This window comes from Pyxicephalus adspersus, chromosome 3 (genome assembly GCF_032062135.1).
Source record: "Pyxicephalus adspersus chromosome 3, UCB_Pads_2.0, whole genome shotgun sequence".
Taxonomy (NCBI): Eukaryota; Metazoa; Chordata; class Amphibia; order Anura; family Pyxicephalidae; genus Pyxicephalus; species Pyxicephalus adspersus.
Genome location: NC_092860.1, coordinates 97,858,257 through 97,875,949, shown reverse-complemented (window position 1 = coordinate 97,875,949; position 17,693 = coordinate 97,858,257). Strand labels below are relative to the sequence as shown.

General features: G+C 39.4%; 1 protein-coding gene across 4 annotated transcripts in view; it reads left to right on the top strand.

The window, feature by feature from the left end:
* The first annotated feature begins 430 nt into the window (after nt 1-430).
* ANKRD50 (ankyrin repeat domain containing 50) overlaps nt 431-17,693 on the top strand; it is a 33,586-nt gene continuing 16,323 nt past the window's right edge. The window contains exons 1-3 of one of the 4 annotated variants that reach the window (XM_072405806.1): nt 1,194-1,545; nt 2,752-2,882; nt 8,933-9,789. In XM_072405806.1, the coding sequence (XP_072261907.1) occupies nt 9,314-9,789 (476 nt within the window). In that variant the 5' untranslated portion in view covers nt 1,194-1,545; nt 2,752-2,882; nt 8,933-9,313. Of the gene's footprint in view, nt 764-1,193; nt 2,883-6,027; nt 6,093-8,932; nt 9,790-17,693 lie in introns of those variants that run through there. The other 3 variants (XM_072405804.1, XM_072405803.1, XM_072405807.1) reach the window with 3 other exon arrangements.

The window sequence follows — 17,693 nt, the reverse complement described above, 5'->3', positions numbered from 1 at the left end:
TACTGTGTAATAATAATAAAAGGGGCACTTGATGTACCTTCTGGAATAAAACATACTTACCGGCCTGATTGTTCTGCTCGTCGGTCAAAATCCCTGAGCTGCACATGACCTGCGGCTGCCGGGGTATCCCAGAAACCAACCCATGTGCTGCTCAGGGATTTTGATTGGTGATGAGGTAGATAAGCATGATTTGTGTATAATGTACATGACATGAATGAAATGTAACATCTGTAAAAAACAAACTACAGAAAATCATGGGACCTTTTCTATCAGTGACTTAGTACCTCTAAAATATTCTGCACATCAGATTTCTATCAACAGCTCTAGTGTGAACTTCGTGACTTTAGAGAAAGTGAAATTGGAAAAGTTACAGAAATAATAAGCAGATGAAACATAAGAGAAAAGAAGGGTTACGCCAGGACGACTGGTCATCACGTGATCAGCAGACCGCACATTGGCTGGAACTACAAGTCCCGTCATGCACCGGACCTCTGGCCAGCGTCCAGACCATGGTAACGCGAATGTGGCTGCTGGAGACGTCACGACGTGGGCGCGGCCGCCTGGGAAGAGTTGTCCTCGTCTTGCGGTGGAGCTGTGTGGCCGCTGTCCCCTCCTGCTGTTTGGAGGCGGAGTCCCCGGCTCTCGGGGAGGAGGAGCGGCGGCTGCTGTACAGCCAGACCCGAGAAAGAGAGGGGGAACAAAGAGCGAGCACCCCGGGGAGCAGAGCGACAGGCGGCGGCGCAGTGACTGGGAGTCGGTGCAGGTAAATATCCCGGGGCAGAGGCGGACAGCTGGCCGGTGAGGGCGCCGTGTGTGCAGGCTGTGCGGTGTACACATATGTGAACACACCCACACACAGTGTATAGCACAGGTTAGTTCTGTCACTCAGCTCCTGAAGTTAGGTGAGGACAGCGAGCTCCGTGCATGCCGGCAGCACACTCCTCCATCCTCCCCATGGCTGCCTCCTGCACTCCCCGGCAATTGTTGCACCTCACCCGATTTGGCAGACCCCCCCCCCCAATTCCAGCTGCACAGATCCGCTCCCCCTCATCTGCCGGGGTGGGGTCTGTGGCCCTGACATAGCATGTGATTGGCTGCCTCCCCCTGTATGTGTTGTATACAGCCCTGTGTACGTGATGGCTGGAGCTGCCCAAGTCTCCCTATAGACACAGGAAAGAGGGGAGGAGGAAGAGGGCAATAAATACCCCAGAGTCATGTGCAGAAATCTTCATTGACAAGCCACTTCCACCCCATGCAGAGAACAAGAAAAGTCCAGCTGATGTGGTGTGGCACTGCCAGGAAGTCTGCAGACACTTCCCTTGATTTAGGAGGCTTTTTCTTCCCAGCATTTTCCCAGCTTTGATTTGCATTCTGAGCAGTTTGCAAACACTTTGACACTTCTCCCGATATAGATCGCAGGCTGCTTGTGTGGGAACTTCTATTTTTGTGTCTTGTTACATTGCATTTGTCCTATTTATATAGAAGATGCTGCTGTTGTCTTACTTCCACCTGACATTGGCTTAACTCTTTGTTTCTGCAGAGGAAGTATGATTGGCTGGTGTGATATTGGCAGTCGGTGTGCCCTGGCATTTGTCATAGGGGTGTGAGCCATTACAATTGTGTGATCTAGCTCTGTCTTGTGTGAATGCAGACGAAAGAAGAACGCTGTGATTACCAGCAAACCAGAAAGCCCAGTATGCAGCTTTGAGCAATATGCTGTAAGGTAAAATGCGGCAAGGCATGATCAATGCAATGAAATAGATGGAAAGGGCCATGCCAGACACATGACATGTCATTCCCATGGCTATCTGGTGTCCAGGCACATTTCTTGTCCTTCACCCTCCCCCTCTCGTTTAAAAATGCAGAGCTGGCATATTGATTATTTCTGCACAATCTATACATATGTTATTACACAACCCCATATACATATTTATTAACTCATTACCTCCTGGAATTGTAAATCAACACCTTGCTGTTCTTGTTTAATTTCGGTCTGTCATCAGTTGAGCTTTCTGTGAGCTGTCATTTATGTTCAGCTCTCCTTTACCTAAGTCCCTCCTGCTATGTCTCTGTTGTCCTTTTAGAATGTCACTGATGTCTTAAGCATCACTTCTTTTTTCTGTGAATGCTTCCAATTTTATAGTCATCCACATCAAATATGAATCACTGTCACTTAAAACATAGTAAAATTCACTGCAATAAAATGCCTTTACTTCTTGCATATAATATATATTGTCATGATGTCACTTGATAAGTTAATCCAAGAAACAGGCTTTCCTAAACAACTTGCAGGAAGTGTACAGATTGGGATATGTGACACTTCTATTACTTGTCATGTAAAGCAGAAGATGGCAATAATATTTCAGTGGGAAATATAGGAGGTCGGCTGGGTTTTGGAACATATCAGCCTATATGATGATGAATATCCTTCCTCATACTTAAATGTCATTTAGTTATTGCAATTCGAACACATGTTTGCATTTAATCTATTGACCTCACTTTCAGTTTGCTCATAAATAAATAAAATGCCGTTTTTGTTTTATGCTGCCCCCCTCCAGCACACAAGAATATAGACTGCTATCCCCATTGTCTGCATGCTTGTCTACCATCTGACATAGTACAGGAATGCATGGATGCTGCTGGTGAATGCTCGGTGCATAAAGTGGACCTACAATGATAGATGATCTGTGCTGCCATTGTTACCTTGGTTTTATAATATACCACTTGCCTGTTCTGATTTCCTGTCTTTAGATCATCTGGGTCACTGATCCTCATGGACTATACAGCTCAGATTTTCATATAATTGTCACACTGATATCTGCATGCTTGTTGTCTGTGAGTGACTGAAACTACGGACACCTACAGATCAGCCTCACAGCCAGGTAATTAGCTTTCTTTACAATGAGTTCAGCGATGGCAACTCCATTATATCTCAGTGTATGTCCACTTTAACAAGGTAATGTGTTAGAAAATTGAAAAAAGCAGAACTAAACTAAAAAAAAACAAAAACTCATCTTTACTTCCACAGTTGTCATACTTTTTAAGTAAAAATTCTGGTGATCGGTCCTGCTTTAGGTAGCAGGTAAAGTAAAGACCTGCTCCGAAGAAAATTGTATTTACTTCATGTATACTTTTCCATGTTAAAGAGACTTCTTGTAGTTGTGTCTGTAATGCTACTGCAATCAATAATTCCATTACTGCGGAAGTGTAGAACACTGTGTCTGCAGTTTAGCAAAAGGCTGATGGTGGACAGGTCTGCAAAGTCTGTCTGACTATTGCTAGGCATTGCTATAGTAAACTCCTAGATTGGGTTCAGTTCTCTTCTGTGTCTTCAGTAGTGGTGGGAAAAAGATGTCAGTGTGTTTATAAAGGCCATATTGGTATGGGACTTTGGTGGACAGGCATTTGGTGAGTTGTACTTGTGGTACTTACCTGTGTGTATGCATAAAGCATCCAAGCAAGTTCTCTGCTGTTTTATGAATACATCTGGTGTTTGGTTGCTATTAGTAACAGAGGGTCTTCTTTTAGACAGCATGGGACATGTGCTGTATTAGTTATTTTCAGCCAAAATAAATGTAAATTGATCCAGGCATGCCGATATTTTGACCTCTTTGATTCCTCCATCCCCCTTAAGCAACTTGCCAATTAAAATGTTAAATATTTTGTTCGTTATCNTTATTTGTCTTAATAGAGACACAGTGATGTAATCTCTATGATATTCCTAGAAATCACGGGGGTGGGTGGGTGTGTTTGTGGGGGTGGGGGGTGCCGCTGAAGTCTGACGGGGCATTGTACATGGCTTCCTACAAAAGAAAACACAACACTCTGTCTCTCAGCACTCCTGTACATATCAGAATGCCTTCATGGGTGGGTATCGGTCCGGAGGTTTTTGTGTTTCTAGACTGTATTTGTATGCAGACCACCATAGGTTGCACCTACATGTGATAATGAGCTTCAAAGGACAGGCAAGGCGCAGTCAACAGGGAAGAGAGGGGCTTGATGATGCTCGATGTCCTCCTGCCCAAACATAACACCAGCTCTGACCTACTTTAGCCTATAGTGTACAATGAGATGGGGTAATGATATTCAGCAGAGGTGAGGAGCCTGTACAGCCATGATAGAGCAAAGTCTTGAGTTCAGTTTAAAGTATTTTAGATTTAGAAGTTTATGAATGAGTTTTCTCATGAACATCAGTACTGTGGTGACAGCATGCATATGTTCTCATCTCCGTGCTCCAGCTGTGTAGATCTTTCTGCTGTGTGCTTGGATTTGCAGTAATCTTTGCTAAGGTCACTTACTGACATGTTTCCTTACTGTTACAGTCATGAGAAAGAGTACATAGTCTTTCAGTTGTAAGGTTTTATATATCAAGACATAAAAAGTATTGTCAAATCCTCAACAGGTTCTAAACGTATTTAAATCTAACACCAGGTGTGAAACAACACACAACAGATTACACCGTATCATTATGTAACAGAAATGAAGTCAAAATGGAGGAGCCATGTGTGAAAAACTAAGTACACGCTAAGTACCCATGCTTCCATAGCTTGTGGAACCCCCTTTAGTAGCAATTACTTTAGGTAAATGTTTTCTGTATGACTATCAGTCTCTCACATCTTTGTGGAGGAACTTTGGCTCGTCTTTCTTTACAACGTTTCTTCAATTCATTTAGGTTTATGGGCATTTGTTCATGCACGCCTCTCTTAAGGTCCCGCTACAGCATTTAGATTGGGTTAAGGTCTGGACTTTAACCTGGCCATTGAGATATCTTGAACTTTTTTTTCAGCCATTCTGTTGTGGATTTGCTGGGGTGTTTGGGATCATTGTCCTGTCAAATGACCCAATTTCAGCCAAGCTTTTGCTGTCACACATATATGGCCTCTCATTTGATTTAGGAGTTCTTTGGTATACGGAGGAGTTTATGGTTGGCTCAATGACTGCAATGTGGCCAAGTCCTGTGGGTGGAAATCACCACACCTCCACCACCTTGCTTGACGTTTGGTATGAGGTGTTTGTTTTTTGCCAAACATTGCACTTGATAATGTACAAATATTTTCACTTTGTTCACGTTGTTTTAGATGTTGCTATGCAAAACTGAGCCTTGCTACCATGTTCTTTTTAGAGAGAAGAGGTTTTCCCTTGGTTACTTTTCTAAACAAGCCATACACACACAGACATACTCTGTCTTTTTCTAATTGTACTGTTAAGAAATTTACCTTTATACATGCTGAACGAGGACTGTAGAGTGTGAGATATAGCTTTTGGTGTATAGCAGTGTTTCTGGGCATTGCATGTTCGGACCTTGGGGTGAATTTGCTGATGTAATCTCATGGGAAGGTTGGCAATTGTAATAAATGTTTTCTTCATGTGAATAACCATTCTCACTGTGGAATGATGGACTTCAGATTGTTTGGAGGTGGCCTTATAACCCTTCCCAGATTGATAAGCAGGAACAATTGCAATTGCAACACTTGTCTTTTCTCCTTGGCATTGTTCTAACAAACGCCTGATGCTCCACACCAGCAAACTGACAAAACATCTGCTAGAGGTGCTCACACTTTGATGATCAGTTTACCAGTGCAGTGCATTTGAGTAAGTAGCACCTTGCAGCTACTTACCCTCTTTTAATTCCTATGATGTGGTAAAGGTTTATTTAATTTTTCACATAAAGCTTCTGCATTTCGACTGTTACAAAAAATGGCAAGGTGTAATATGTCATGTGCTGTTTTTTATCTTTTATCTGTTATATTTACCTAATTTTAAGATCTGATAGGGACCAGATCATTTTTTTATTACTAATATTTATATATCCTGATATTCAAAACCTTAGGATGTAGTTTTTAAAAACCTCATTCTATTTGTGCTTTGCTAGTTTCAAAATTCATTACATAATTCTGATTCTTTCAGAAAAGTTATTAGCATCTTGTTGTGACAACTTTTGCCAAGGTGACTGTGTGCGTAGTACCATAGATGCACTTGTTGAATTTTTATAGTAACCAGATAATGCATCTCAGTTTTTACTCTTTTAATTTACAGGTTGACATTCAAAAATCCTTCAACCTCCGGACCTGAGGAGTGCCAGATCTCTGAAGGTTATACAGTATATGCTGTATATATTAAAATGAAATAACACTTAATGAAATGATACTAAATTACATTTTAATGTTCACCAACTAAATAAAACCGTTTTACAGAATTTTAATTCAACTAAACAAAATAGTGCCTCAGAATTTTAATCATTACTGCACCCTCGAAAAGAAGCTAAATAGCAGATGGGCTGTCAGGATGATCATCTTCATGACTGACAGTACCAGCATCCTCAGCAACAGGAACAGCTTCAATTTGTAGAGGAAAAGCAAAACCTAACAGCTGATTCCGGAGTACAGCACCATTATTACATAAATGGCGCCTCCAAAAAATTTGAAATTGCGCTCCGAAATCCATGCCAGAAAACTGAAGGATCCGGATTATTGATGGCTGGATTTTTGAAATTCAACCTGTACTAAAATATTGCAGCACACTCTTGTATCACAAGTCTAATTTAATTTAGTGTATTAAAGATGTGTTATCAGACAACATTGGTTATTGATGAATCCACAGTGCTCCTTATGAATTTATTCTATTGATAGCAAGTTGCCATTTGTTTAGATAGCATAAATCATATCAAGTCTATAAGTGGACCTTCAATAAAATTCAAAAAAAACCTGGCAAAGGATTTGTTCTTCTGGCCATTCAGTCCTGATATACAGCGCTCATTTTTTGCAGCACTGCACTCTCTAGTAGGATAGGGCACCAGGTCTTTCTTTAGAGCAGTTTTACTTTTACTTAGACACCTCCTTTCTATTCCCACCTGTAACTGCAAAGTGAAAAGTTGAAGCAGCAAAGATCAAATCTCTAACTCAATGCAGGGCTTACACCACTCGGTCCACAAAAATGCTGTGTGTTGTCAGCCTACAATGTGTGTGCATGTTCTGCAAATCAATATATATCTTTATAAACTTGCCTACCCGTCTTCTTCTGTCAATTAAAACCACCACTACAAATCTCCCATCCTATTGTGTGTGAAATTCCCTCACCTACTAGATTGTAAGCTCTTTGGGGCAGGGTCCTCTCCTCCTGTATCACTGTCTGTATTAGTCTGTCAAAAATGCACTTGCAATGTCTTTAAAGAGATAAATTATAAACATATTTGACAGAAAGCTACTTGACAACAGTGATGGGCAGTAAGTAATTTGCTGTATTTTGTAATTTTGGGCATTTAGCAACAAAGGAAAGTTAGGTACAGATTAAAGGTCACAATTACAAGGTAGTCACAGTAATGCAGGATGAAGCCAGTTAGAAAGAATTAAATATGCATGTTTCACCACAATGGAAAGAACACTCATGATATATTTTTAGCATTACTTCTCCGGAGCTATAAATGCATGATTATGTTAAAAATGTTTGCACATACCATTTACTTTCATGTTAACATACTTACATGAGTTGTTTGTGTCACACATAGATTTTTGATATCTATATTCTTTCAGTGTGCTCAGTATTGTCATTTATTTCATTTTCCCTTCACTATTTCTGAAGAATCTTCAGTGTTGGGACACTGTGCATGCTACTCAGTGTTTGCATAGCTCATCATACATCCCATGACCAGTACACCAGGCAGTTCATGTTCCATTATCAGTTTGAGATTAAGACATGCCAAGTACAACAACCTCATCAGATGATCTCGGCCTGAATTTGCACAAAAGAATCTAATACATAACCGGAATTTTTTAAATTTGCCATTTACTTTACAAAGCTGGCTTAGTACTTTTGGGGTATACTGCTAGAATGGTAACAAAGTCATTCTTTCTCCTTGTTAGCAGAAGAATTCTTGTTTTCCAGGTTCTGGGTACAAAATTAACTTTATTATTTAGATGTTCCCAGGTTACTGCTGCAGACAATAATTAGTACTAACACATTGTGGTGCTAGTTTTTGTCCATGGCAATTTAATGCACATGCACTGCAGCACACAGTAAGGCACTACTATGTGTTGTACACTGTATGGGACAAAAATGAAAAATTATTATTAGAGATGCTGAAATCAGTATATACTTTAGATTTATCATTTTGAGTAAATTTCTATATTTGTATTTTTTATTAGCAGTTTGCTTTTTTTGATTTCCCAGTTACTATTAACAATTCCCAAAACCTATTATCTGATGAAGGGGCAGGGTCCTCTCCTCCTGTATCACTGTCTGTATTAGTCTGTCATTTGCATTCCCTATTTATTGTACAGCGCTGCGTAATATGTTGGCGCTATATAAATCCTGTTTAATAATAATAATAATAATAATAATAATAATGAAGACTCATCACTAACATTCTAGAAAGGCTTGTAAATGGTATCATTTAAAAGTATGTGGTCAGATAATTTATTACTAGCACAGGCTGAACTGAGAAGTGCTTGGAAAAGCATCTTGTTTATAGGATGCTTACCTTAAATGGTCAGACACAGAAGATTGTTATAGGTTTATGGTAAGGCAATTAAGTGCATATTTTCTTTGTGTATAAAGCAAAGGACTGTGTAGCAAGCATTTGGGGTTTCACTTTTACAACTTTTCTGAACTGTCTTGGCAAAGAGTAAAGTGAAGGCTGATTGGTTGTTTTGAACAATACATTCTTTCCATCAGTTTTGTTAAAGTAGCATGCTGTTTAATCTGGCATGGCCTCAGCCAGCAGCAGTTTGTAATATATAAATGACTTATTACTCAAGCATTTCACTTTTGAATGATAAAACCTCTAACTGAAACTCCCCAATTCAAAAATAAATAGAGCTTGGTAAATGCTGTTTGCCTATGAACTGTTGCATGTGATCCCCAGTGTTTCTGATGCATTCTAACTTCTTTCTTTTTTTTCTTTTTTTTTTTCCCTGCTCCTCCTTCGGTTTTCCAGATGTATTGTCTCCTGCCTGTACTGAAAGAATGCATCATTATATGAAATCCAGATGCAGCGATGAGAGTACTTAACTTTTGGAGCCAGCTGAATATTACTCCTGGATGTAGACAGCCTATTGCCATTTCATCTATAAACTGAGTCTTTTGGATTTTGCAACCTAAAATGTAAAAACCGAATGCAGGATTTTAAACTCGCTCAGTGTGAAGATTGACATTTACTGGATCTGTTGAATTCGCCCTGCATTCCACTGACCCATCCTGTTTAGGATATGTCACTACTGGAATTCAGCTCTGCTTCTTGCCCCAAGGTTTATTCAGTTTCAAATGCTGAAGCAACACAGTTCTATGTGAGAGCTCAGATTTACGACCAGTAGCTGCAATGGCTCAGACCAGCTTGCTGCAGGGAAAGCCATTCTACTGCAGGGAATGGATCTTCCACAAGCTTCAGCACTGCCTGCAGGAAAAAACAAACTGCAGCACCATCGCAGCAAACAAATTGTCGATTGTGGCAAATTCGGGCAGCAATGGTGGCAGCACTGGGAAAGGTTTAGCTTGGGGTTTACTGTTTTGTGGTGGACCAGGAAGTGGAAAAACAGCCCTTTGTACAGAGCTGGTTTGGCCAAGTTCACCTGCTGGTTTGCAGAGAGGGTTACACAGACAAGTCTTGGCTTTTCACTTCTGCAGGGCCCAAGACTCCGATACATTATGTGTGGGAAACTTTATCAGGAGCCTCGTTGACCAGATTTGTCAAGGTGGACTGATGCCTGGATACAAAGAGAAACTAAATGATCCCTCGGTTCAGAAATTGCTACAACCTGGAGAATGTGAACGAAATCCATCAGAGGCTTTTAAAAGGTACACATTGGTTTGCAGTGTTATATCAATTTATTTCCTCTTGTATCTCAAAAGTTTTTTCAGTTCAGACTGATCATTTAACATGCCTACAGCTTTACATTTAACATTCCATGTTGAAACTGAACTATGGGCACAAAAACATTAATTTAAAATTTCCCTCAATAGCCACAAATGATTTACATCTGCATTGAGCTCACGAAATGTGTTTGCAAAACACAATTCTTACCTTGCTGCACAAGAGCATAGTTGTGAGTTGCTTCCTACAGAAAACTGTAGAGAGGCAATTGGGAGACCAGTTATAGAGAGCAACAGAGGCAGTTTTACACAAAATTACTGCAAAAGTATGGAGTTCTCCATTCATCCCCTAGGTGTTAGTGTTCATTTTCATTCACAATAAATCACCCTTGCATTAATTGCAAATGAAACTGAACACCGCATCACTTTGTAGATGAACTGAGAATGATGCCCACTATGAAACCAAAAGCTTTGTGTCCACCCATATCTTCCTAATACCTTCTCAAGTTCTGTCAAAATACATTTGCCCATCTCTATCTTCAAAAACAAGCACTTTTGTTGGAACAATTTGCTCCCAAGATTTAGGTAAGAATACAAATGTGGGTATTTAGAGAATGTATGCTTACTTTAGGTCTGTAATGGAACAAAGGAAAGTCATCTCTTACAGAATACCAGTAACATAGTCATCAAAGTGGAACTAAAGTGCAACATGCAAATGCATGTTACATTATTGGGCGCCATCTTCCTCTTTCTTCTTCCTGGAGACAATCCTTTTTTTTGGCTGTGCCGGGATAATGGAACTCCCGCGCAGACACTTTGGAGGTCATTCATCCCTGGCACATGATATGATAGACATTGATCAGGCATTTGTAAAAGTCGAATTTTAGTTTCGATTGAAAAGCAAACTGACTGAACTTCTAAAGCTGCATTAACAATGTAAATGCCAAACTTTCTGGCCAGCTCCCATGTCTTGGTGTTTGAGTGCTCTAGCCCAATATTAAGACACCCTATAAATCTCTATGCAACATAACTGTGCAGGGCTAGGTGAAAAAAAATATTGGTTAGAAGAATGTAAAGAAAACCCAAGCTTTGTTTGGGAAAACCTGAGTTTAGCATTATTAGTATAACTAGTCTCAAGAGGGTATGGGATGGTATACAGTAATGTAATTCATTGGAAAAGCATCTCATTCTTAAAAAAAAATCAAAAGTCTAATATCATTTTGCCTCTGTGGCTTCATTACCGCTTCATGGAAAAGTGACTGGCACCCAGCTCTGCTCTCCTGCAAATGCACAGTGGTTGTTTCTGATTAGTTGTTAATCAATCAGTGCCGTGGGGGCACTGTACATATGTCAGATTTGTGCCCGAGGTGAAAAGGCTTTAGAAAAATATAAACATTTACTTTTAAAAGCTTTAGAATGTGCTGATATTAGTTGTGGATTTAACTGTGCATATTGGTGGGCATGGCAATGTATATAATTTGAAGTTTGTGACACATTAAAGACTCACTTTTCCTTTTTATGGAATAGAAGAATAGCAGACCTGTGCTCTTGTTTTTCATGAGCGTTGGGTATTGTCTTTATATTACTACATTTACTTGTGTGATTGAACCAGATAAGAGCAATGTGGAGGTGCCCACATCTTCTTGAGAAGCTATACAGTCTTGCATTGACAGGAAGCGAACATTGTATTTTAAAGTAGGATGCAGTAATTTAGTATTATGAATGTGTCAGATACCTTCTTCTCTTTACTAAGTGGCTGTAGTTCTCCCAAAGCTTTTAACCCTGCAAAAGAACATAGACCTGTGTCACCATGATGCATTGGGACTGTGTTGCTGCTTTTATAGGCTGCTTTTCTTTCAGCAATAATACTAAAAATTGTATTTATGGTTTTTAACAATACCCCTTGTTTATTAGCTATGAAATGACACAATTTGATGGAATTAACAGTTATCTGGCCATTTTTTCTTTGTATATCCTGAAACATTGAGGACCTATTAAAAATAATAATAATATGCCTTATTTTGTTACTAAAGCGAGAACTAAGTATGGTTCTTTTAGTGAACACTCATTATCTCGTCTAGTACAGATCCAGGCCATGAATTTATCTTGTTTTTAAAGGAAGCTTAGGTTCCTTAATTTAACTCAATTCTGGTTCCTAGATAACAATGGTTGCCTCCTAAGGTTTAAATATTTGTGTCTACCTCTGCCCAGTAATTTAAAATGAGGCAGAAATCGGCATTAAAGCATGGCTTTTACTGATGACCTCTGTTTCTAGCAAATTGCAAACCCCGATTCAGCTTGTGCACTTCTGATTACATTGTATAAATTCCCTAAAAAAAAGTTGAATAATGATTTTGCTTTTAATGAAAAATATTCAGAACTTAAGGCCTGTGCTTTTAGTATTCAGTGTTGTATTTCTCCTGTTTTTTAAAACTAAGAGACTCGTAGGTCAGAACTTGGAGTAATTATATGGAAGAAAAAATATTGGTCTGGATCAACTTCTTGTTATATAAGTTTCTGTAAATGTTTTCAGTTAGCATAGGCAATCTAAGCCTAAAATTTGGTTACCCTATATTGTTCCCCTTGGCATAGTAAGGTAGCTTCTCTGCAGTTATCTAACCTGCCTACTTTTATGTAAACCAGTCATGTAGTCTTTTCAGTGTCTACTCCTTCTACAAAACTGCTCCAGATGTCTGTGTTTCTTCTGTGATTCCAGATTGTTGTGTTGCTCAGTGACCATAGCCAGCTGCGACATTTATAACGTGGCAAAGCTGGCATTATCTATGTCTGGCTAGGTTAGATGATGCTGAGCAGTGTGATTAAAGTCTGGTTTCTTAATATTATATAGTGAAAGTGAGGCTTTCATTCTGTCTAAAGTTTTTAAAAACAGTTAACTATCCAAAGCCTCCTATTTTTCAATCTAAATGTACAAAAAATGACCTTTTCTTCTAGCATATCAAACATCTTTATCTTCAAGTTTCTTTATTCTCTAGAGGAACTTTCCTACTGTTCCCTTCAGTCACAGAATGCATAGCCTCTTCGCTGTCTGTAATTTTTTTTTTGTGCAGAAACACATTAATACATTTTATATTTATTTTGTCCTTGATTCAATTCGCATAATTGTTTGCCCACCTATTGAATTCCTCCAATTTTATAGTTTTCTACCACTTTACCCAAAAAATGTAAAAATGTTTTTTTTGCACTACAGATCAGTATAATGTAAAGCAGAGGTCAGCAAATTTTTTTGGCCACTAGGCCATTTCAAGGGTAGGCAGGAGCACACTAGGCCGGACTCTCTCGAGTCCTGTCCTAATAGCTCTGCCCCTCACCAGGACCGCCCTGAAGGGAAATCCCTCTCCTCTGCAATGCATACAGAGGAGAGGGAATGTTCCTTATTTACCCCAGCAGCGGAAGTGTTAACGCTGGCTGTGGTAAATAGTGAAGCGAGCCACAACATGGAGGCTCAAGAGCCTCATGCGGCTCTGGAGCTTCGGCGGCTCGCTGCAGGTGGTGGGCCTGGATTAGGCCGGATCGGCCAGGGGGCTTTAGGCCGGAACAAACTCTTGGCAAGGCAGACCTCTGAGGTAAAGTAACATTATTTGTAAGCTATACTCCTTTACATCTTTGTAAACCGTCACAATGAATCTAAGGGATACAAAAGCGGCATCATCTATGTTTTTCCCACTTGAACTACATGAAAGGCACAGCCCCCAGTAAAATATATCTTGGCAGTTTCTTGTCACAGTACAGTAATACCAACCATGCTTTCTACTTGGTGATTTAGGTAAAACTCTTCAAACGTTTATGTGTTTTTTTTTACTGCCTCCCTGCCATGTCTCCCCTCAAAAAAAATCACAATTCTTATTAGCTTCTCCACACTCCAATGTTTCTTCCTGTGCCCAGCGTTGGTAGTCCTTTCCCAGTGCATCATCCCAGGGCTCCCAATACTGCAGAGGTGCAAACATGTCATATGACTAGCATTCAGTCTAACATGCTTCTGAAAGTAAAGAAAGGAAAAAAGTGTGGTAGGAAAGCCAATCTGTTGCTTTGACCACACAGTTTCATGGCAAGGATAAGTTTTTACAAGACCCCAATAAAAAATGTGCCTTGCGTTAAGGTGGAGGGCCCTTTTAGCCAATGCCTGCAATTGACAGTTTTTTGCCATTGTTGTTTGGCAGGCCATTCAGTACACGATTTGCAGATGCAAGAAAAGGATCATCCTATTGTCGTAGTAACTTACTACTTCTTTATAATGATTTTTATCTGCTTTGAAAAAAATTTTTTTTATGGAATATGATTTTTGATATACCTGAATATAAACTGATTGTAATATTAACCGAGGTTCTTATTTATACTCCAGCTTTGACTTGAGTATAAACTTGGGTACAGATTTTAGCTGTTACCGCTAACATTCAAAACCATAATGAAGAAAGACAAAAAAAAAAAACAACTAATTATATGAATGTAAATACATCCATGGTGTGTTATTCTTAAAACAATGGGAAACTGTAAAATGACAGGGGCTCAGTTTTACATGGTAATAATGTTAGTACTGGGTAAATGTCTCCACCAGCTGTGCAGATTAGGTGGTTGTACGTTTTTACCGTACAACCTAACGTTATATCATTGACAGTCAGGCTTGAACAGTTGCTCCTTTTAAAGCTGTTGAATATACTAATCCTGTCTCTTCTTCAGTAACCTAATCTGCAGTTAGGTTGCCTTTACATTGTCATGAAGGTCTTCACATATTTACTGACTTTCAACCAGATGGGGGAATAGAGGACTGCATATATAACCTGGCTGGATGCAGAGTTAATGGTACTTTAAAGGATTAAAATAAAGTGTACTCAAACATCTAAGTTTACAACTGAAAAATGTGTGAAGTGTCCCTTACATAGTAAATGAGCGGCAATATGACAATGGCAAACCTTCATACGGAAGAAAAGCTTCATTGTCTTCTACCAGTCTGAATCATCCTGTTTAAGAAACTTGCAAGCCAGTACAAAAACAGCTTCCGGTACTCAAAAAAAAAAAAAAAAAATAGAATTGTGGGTTGTGGGGTATCTTGTATTTGCATTAAAGCAGACTTTCCACTAAAAATAAAGGTTTAGTTAACATCCTTCCCTTCCCCAAAAATCATGTATGAAAAGAGAACATTTAGAACTATGACCACTTCCCCTTGCTGGGCAGACCAGGGAAATTCTTTCTATTTGTTCCTTCTATCCTAATGATATAGCTCCTAGCAGGTTTGACATTCATTTTGGCCTGCACATACCTGCAAAAGCTTTTATTGCCATCTCTGTGATGAAATGCGTTATTATGATTGGGAAATACCATAACATTCGTGAGATTTGCTGACATTCAAATTCTCACATACGACAGGTGGTTTATGTAGGTGGTAGAGCACAGGTAAGCTTGCTATAAAAAGACATCCTGGTATCCTGATGTAGGATGTGCATTGAAAGCTGTCGCAGTTTGTAACAAAATTTTATTGCCCTTGTATTTTAAGGCTAGGTACACACGTCAGAGAATTCTTGTCCGATAATCGCCTCAGGGCTGATATCGGAAGAGAGTCTGGTGTGTACAACGCTCGTTGTTCATGGATCTGTCTTTACGTATCCATGAACGATCATAATGAAAGTAAAGGGGAAAGAATGCCGCTCTGTTGTTCTCCACTCTCCAACCAGCAGAACGGCAATGTATGTACAGTGCTCGTTCAGTCTTTTGTTGTTGGAAAGGATTGTGAAAAATTGTGAGACTGCAGCACACAGCTGTAGGTAGTACCTTAGTGTTAGGGTTCATTGGCAGTGCTAGTTATACTGCATAAACACATGGCAATTTCCGTATCTATCCACCAGATTTGAATCATAAAGCCACTCTGTGACACATCCGCTACCTTTCTTCTTTGTAAGCATAAACTGCAAGCGAAATGTGGCTGTAACTGTTAGAAAATGGCTCTGGGATTAGCTAGGATTATGGTCAGGTTAAAAGTCCAGGTGAAGTTGTGTTCTATAAACAAGTGCTCTTTTGGTGCACAACATTGATCCTGACCTATGGTTTAGAAAAATGTGTGCATCTGTTAGATGATGTATTTTAATCCACTTTAAATTTTTGAACCACTTTAAATGCACAAATTAGCTGTAGAGTGACATCCCTGAACATCCAATGTTTTTTCTAATATTTGTATTATAGCTGGGGATATTTCTAAAAACAAACCACAGTAAACAGAACTTCCCTATCATTTGTGTATTTATCTTTTTTTTTTGTGTTTCAAAGTCATATAGTTTTTGTTTTTCTGTAATTTATTTCCAGAATAAACCTATCATTATTTTTTATTAGGCAATAATAAAGCTCAATTGTACTTATGAATCTTTTCCAGAAGTGTTTAAAGCTTACATTAAAACAAGGCTCCATTGAATTGTACAGGGCAGTTTTGTAGTTGAATTGTACATCTCACAGCATGGTTTTCTAGTGATACTGACATATCCAAAGGAGTGTATATATGATATTCACCAGTTACAAGCGTGGCTTTGACGTGCAGGCCCTTAGGCTGAGCTTTGTACAATAAACAAGTTTTTAGTATATATTTCTTCAGCAGGTTTCCTATTCCTTTATATAAAAGACGTCTTTTCCCTGGGCTTGCAATATCTAGTTTTAGGTACATTATTACAAGGAATTGCTGTTTAAAAAGTTGAAGTGAATATAGGGGAAAGTACCACTGAATGCCATAATGAAATGTCCAATTTAATGATTTGAAATTCATAATTTTGTAATTTTTTAGAAACCTGTGTATGTGGGGATCTGCCTGGTCAACACATGTTCATGCAGAATGACCCTAGGACTGCTCCTGCCTTTCACAGTCTGGTTGCATTCAGAATACCAAAGTATTCATTGGTGCTCTTTTTATTCTGTCTAGTGCAGTGCTTGCCAACCGGTGGTCCGTAAGAAAATTTTGGTGGTCTGCGTCTCCGGCCGGTCTTCGCCTCACCTCACTGGAGAAAATGGGAGGGGGGGGCACTGGCCAGAGCCGCAGGCTTAGTCCTGTATTTTAAAGAAGGGCTCTGAGGCTTGCCCACAACCCTGAGCATGGAAGAGAAGCAACAAATAATGCAATTAAGATAATCACTAATTTAAAATCCATTATTAAGAGAAAAGTGAATGCCGGGATTGATTAGCTATTCAAATGGAAATATTATTTGTTTAGCAAGTCCTACCATGCCAGAAGTTTCATTACATGCAGAGTCACAAACCTTTTGAAATGTTTTGACATGTTCTTCATGCCTTTTTTCCAGCTAGTGAATCAAACTACTGAAATCAGGGATCATGTCTGCCAGGCATCTCTTTCACAACCAGCCTACATATATCTCATCCCAGATTTCCATGACATGTATTTTAAAGACAACTCTGCAGGCACATAACTTTGTCTTGATATCTGCCTCAATGATTTCCCTAGAAATGTTTTTTAGCTGAGTGGGAGAAAGCTGTAGCTGAGTGGTCAGCTTTCTCCCACTCAGCTGGTCAGTTTTGTCCTCCTAGTTGTTTGTATCCAAGGTGTCCAATGACCCTTATATTTCTGTCAGCTTTCCTACACTTTATTTCTATAGCTTTCTAATGCCTACCCCCTTAGTATCCCCTATCGGCTAATTTCCATCAGTTTTGTGTTCTGCCCCAACTGCTCAGTACTACCTGCATTGTGACCCGGCTTCCTAGTCTCATATGTTTTGTAACAAGCGTAATCACTTCTAGGAGTGTAAAAGTGTAATCAGTGTAGTATAACAAGTTAGGCTTAGTTCACATTAGTGCTGAATAAAACTGGCACTTATTGCTCCCAAGTGCTACTACCAAGAATTTGGCTAGGGTACTTATATATCTTAGGAAAATGTCAGTGT